General features: G+C 41.0%; 1 protein-coding gene across 2 annotated transcripts in view; it reads left to right on the forward strand.

The window, feature by feature from the left end:
• ATP6AP2 (ATPase H+ transporting accessory protein 2) overlaps window positions 1–4,477 on the forward strand; it is a 19,353-nt gene extending 14,876 nt beyond the window's left edge. For both annotated transcript variants that reach the window (XM_024759842.1, XM_024759840.1), the window contains 3 exons: window positions 443–592; window positions 1,448–1,567; window positions 3,460–4,477. In XM_024759842.1, coding sequence (XP_024615610.1) covers window positions 443–592; window positions 1,448–1,567; window positions 3,460–3,654 — 465 coding nt within the window. In that variant the 3' untranslated portion in view covers window positions 3,655–4,477. The remainder of the gene's footprint in view (window positions 1–442; window positions 593–1,447; window positions 1,568–3,459) is intronic.
• Window positions 4,478–4,900: the final 423 nt, after the last annotated feature.

Genomic DNA, 4,900 nt, shown 5'->3' on the forward strand with positions numbered 1-4,900 from the left:
TGATGAAATAGAAAATCTTACCCGTGTGCTGTCTTCTGAAGTTGTTGCCCAAACTCTCAGTGGGGTTGGTTTGGGGAGTGTGGAAGTGTAGTGCTGGTGGTGTGGGAGGTGACTGCTCTGTGAGCACTGATGGCTCGTCTCTTCTGGGATCAATCTGGTCCAACCATCTGCTCTCTCATACCCTGGCCCGTACCTGAGGTTTTTAAACTAAGAAATTTTTAATTTTTAAAAGAGCTTTTATTATAACTGCTCCTAAAAATGAGATTTGTGTCGGATTTGTGTTTTATCAGAAACTCCCATTTTAACCAGTTCTGTTTGCCACCGTTCTAGACTATTGTGGTACCCTGGGGTGTTTCTGCCTAGTTTAGTTAGGTGTAAAACTCCAACTGGCTGGCTGTGTTTGACAATACTTCATCTATTTCCTTTTGTTTGTTCTCCTAAGTTGTCTCGACATAAGCATCTAGCCAAGGATCATTCTCCTGATTTATACTCACTGGAGCTGGCAGGTTTGGACGAAATTGGGAAACGTTACGGGGAAGACTCTGAACAATTTAGAGATGCTTCTGAGATCCTTGTTGATGCTCTACAAAAGGTAAACCATCAATGAATGGGGTGTGAGCAGCAGTTAGAGCATTTGACTTTTAGGGAGAAATCTGCTTAGTGAAATACTATTGATTGAAGTCTTTTTACTCACCTTCTTTGAGGGCCCTCTAATTTCAGTGACCGAGGATGGAGTAGGTCACAGGTGTATGTTGGGATGTCTGTCTTTCTGTCTTTTTTTTTGGCCTTGCCGAGCGGCTTGCAGGATCTTAGTTCCTCGACCAGGGATCGAACCCGGGCCCCGGCAGTGAAAGTGCCAAGTCCTAACCACTGGACCACCAGGGAAATCCCAGGGATGTCTCTGGTAAAATATATCTAACATAAATTTACCATTTAACCATTTCTGTGGCACTAAGGACATTCACATTGTTGGGCAACTGTACCACCATCCATCGCCAGAACTTTCAGCTTCCCTGAAACTCTGTCCCCGTTAATCCCTATGAAGTAACCGAAGGAGAACACTTAGCACAGTACCAGACGTTTAGCAGATACTAGTAAATGCTAGTTTTCTTCTGCCCTTGACGTTATTCACCTGCAGCTCTTCAGTGAGGCTTCATGGTTAAATCTCTGTAGATGTTTGCAATCAACCGGAGACGACATTTCATTTTTCCTACTTCCCTGCCCCCAACTTATACACCAACAAGTTCAGTGACTACTCCTTTCTGGAAGTAGTTTTATTTTGAACGTTTATATGTTGAACCTTAACACTTTTCTGAGTATTTAAGACACAGTGTATTTCATGAGCCAGTAGGTTAATTGTATTTGTTCTTGTAGCGCACAGAAGCGTTACAAGAATTTTAAATAAGTATGTGTTTTGAGATTCATAGTAACGTCAGTAACTCTTCAGTTTGCAGATGACATGTACAATCTCTACGGTGGGAATGCAGTGGTAGAGTTAGTGACCGTCAGATCGTTCGACACATCCCTTGCGAGGAAGACTAGGACTATCCTTGAGGCAAAACAAGCGGTGAGTACGTTTTTAGATTAACTCTAAAAACCCCATTAAATCCTGTATCACTCGTGGGCAGTATGAATGAGCAGTCAGTAAATCTGAAAAAATTAAAACGTAGGTTTCTTATTCACGTAGGTATGTGTGTTTTGCCAGTGATGCTCAGTTCTTTGGGGTCGTAATCAGATAATGCAAGACTTTGTTAGGGATGCGAGACTTTGTTAGGGATAAAAGCAAATGTGTCAGAGCCCATAAGGTAATTCAAATATGGGTATTACAAGGAGACCTCAGAAGTTAACGTGAGGGAGGGAGTGGTGTGGCGCTCTCAACTTGTGGAGTCTGCTTTTCTCAGAGGTACATTGTCTTTGTGGTACAGTCTCCCCATTTTCCGGCTATGTACGCTCTCTATTAATACAATTTTTTTGACCTGGATCTTGCTTTGATTTGTAAGCATTTAGAGGATCATAGGCAAGGGTGCCAGCCCTAGTAAAACAAGCGTGTGTGTGTGCGCACGGCCAAGAATATTACTTACAGCTGGCTTCATCTCTCAGAGCAGGCGGCTTCCCAGTTGTTTATGGACACTCTCCTTTGGGGACACTCTCCTTTGGGTCCATTCCGCAGCCTGCACTCTCCTGTTTTACCAATCGCTGTGTGGGACTTCGAGTGAGATGCTCAAAGTAATGCGTGCGTTCGAGATCATCGATAATCTAGATGTGACTGGTTTGCTTGCGATCGTCTCGGAGTGGAAGGACCTCTGTTTAAGACAGCATGGCAGGCTAGACATAGTGGATAAAAAGTAAACACCCTCTTGAATGCACAGTTTAACTCTCAAAAAAGTAAGGGAAACTCTTAAGGAGCAACTAAAGAAAGGGAACTGGAGAACTGTGTTAGGCTGTCCTGGGAACATTTCCAGTTGGGTTACCGAGCAACTGGCTCTCTGTGGGGAGTTGGAACTGACGCCTCCCCGTGAAGCTGGGACCCTGAAAGGGCCGTGCCCGCAGCGAGAGGGCAGACTAGAAAACAGCCTGCCTGCCAGCAGAAGGAGACAGGAAGGCAGTTTGGGGGCTGTGCAGTCGGGGTATGTGCTGGGGGTGGAATGTCTCCTAGGGAATCCTTCACCACAGGGCCACCTTTATGTGGGTTTGAGGCTCAAATTTATACTATCCGCAAGTTCTAGGAAGCCCCAGGCCAAGAAACGGACACAAACCTCAGCCCCAGGCTGGTAAGACCAGTGGCTTCCAGCAGAAGCAAATGTAAAACCTCCCCGGCAAGACACACCTTCCACACACAGCATACAAAGTATGTAACGTGTAATACTGAAGAGAATACTTGTTCTTCCGAAGCTCCCTCCCGCTTGTCTTATTCCCTTACCCTCCCCACCTAGAGGTAATTGCTCTCCTGAATATTACGTTAACCATTCCCTGGCTTTTTCTTTACAGTTTTATCCTTAAATAATGTTTGGTTTTGCCTGTCTAGAATCATACTATATGTATTTTACTCTGAGCAAAGGCTCAGTATTGTTTTTAAGAGCCATGCAAGTTGATAAATAGAGCAGTAAAATGACCTGAACTACTCTATGTTCCACTGGATGTGCCACAATTAATTATCCATGCCGTTGATGGATATCCTTGCACATGTCTTGGTACGTTCCCCAGGGCATGAACTGGCTGGATCACAGTATACTTACACTGTCAAGTTATCGGCGTTGCAAGCAGTTGGAGCACTATATATACTTCCACCAACAGTGTGCTTACCTTCTCTGTGAAGGCTCCCCCTTCTTGGTTCCTCCTAATATAAAAGGAGCTCTTATGCCACTTATTAATATAGTTTGTTAGATAAATGAATCATAGCTAGCAAATTGGGATAATTTCCTAACTTAACATTCTTCCCTCTTGCTTTCTTTATTGTAGAAGGACCCATCAGGTACCTATAACCTCGCATATAAGTATAATTTTGAATATCCAGTGGTTTTCAACATGATACTTTGGATAATGATCGCCTTGGCCTTGGCTGTGATTATCACCTCTTACAATATTTGGAACATGGATCCTGGATATGATAGCATCATTTATAGGATGACAAACCAGAAGATTCGAATGGATTGAACTTTCCTTATGCCAACTTAGAAAAGGGGTTTGGAAATGTTTTCGTTATAATAAATCTCTTAGTGTAAAGTAGATAGTATGAAATTATAAAAAAGCAGATTTGTGTTCTCTATTTTGTGTGCCTGTGATGCTTAGAGTGAATTATAGCTGTGTGATATAGGTTCCATAATATGCTCAAATACTATGATATACCATTTAATATAATTAATTTCATTCCATTTAATATTTGGAAACGTGCACTGAAATAAATGTATATTTATTTCATATAGGACAGTTTGTGTTGGGAAAATGCACTGAATTTGAAATGCTTAACTTCCTTCCTTACATAGCTTACTTCCTTACATAGGACAGGTGCAAGTGATAATTGGACTGTTGTATACTATGAACATGAACGTCTTAATGTAAATACCTCTGAAACGAGTAAAGGTTTTTAACTTCAAGCAGCTCTAAACTATGTATGTGCTTGTATAGTCACTTAGATTTGGACTTCCATCTGATTGACAGACTATAGCTGTTTTTTAACCTCTTCTGAAAGTTTGGTGATCCGAATGGTCAGGTGTGGATATTAAAGATACAGATACTACATTGATGTAAACAGGAACTAGCTTTGTGGAGTTACAGATGCTTGGAATTACACACACAAAAACATTTGGGGGACATGGTGGGGCATGATTTCAGTAATTTTTCCCCTTTTGTATAAGTAAGTAAGTTACTCTGGTTGTTCTAAGTGGAAGGAGATGCTCCCTACTTTTCATGTGGAAGTGGACCAATGTCTATAAAGAGTGGCAAATTTAATAATAAAGTTAATAATAATGATTCCAAATTTGTGTCATTTCAATATTAGGTCTATTTCAATATTAGATCTATTTTATATTGTAAAAACCTAACTGAAAAGGGTTTTAATCTAATCAAAATTGGCTGTTTTGTTACACAAACTGTTTATTCTCACTGCCTCCTGAGACTCATTACCAATATGAGGAAGACATTTCCATTACTATGCTTGTTACTGAATTTATACAGAATATGTGATAAATTCACACTTACTTAGACTTACTTCAGATAGGGAAGGCTTAAATTTCCTTCCCAGGGGCAGGGCAGCACAACTCTAAAGTAACTTAGCTACATAATCCTCAAGTTTAAAAATCTAATTGGGTAAGCTGTAAGAATTTAAAACTGTACCCCTTAAGCCTTTACCTTATTAGTTCTTCATACTCTACAATCAATGAGTTGTAATATTCACCTTTTG

This window comes from Neophocaena asiaeorientalis, unplaced genomic scaffold, assembly GCF_003031525.2.
Source record: "Neophocaena asiaeorientalis asiaeorientalis breed wild unplaced genomic scaffold, Neophocaena_asiaeorientalis_V1.1 scaffold312, whole genome shotgun sequence".
NCBI classification, from domain to species: domain Eukaryota; kingdom Metazoa; phylum Chordata; class Mammalia; order Artiodactyla; family Phocoenidae; genus Neophocaena; species Neophocaena asiaeorientalis.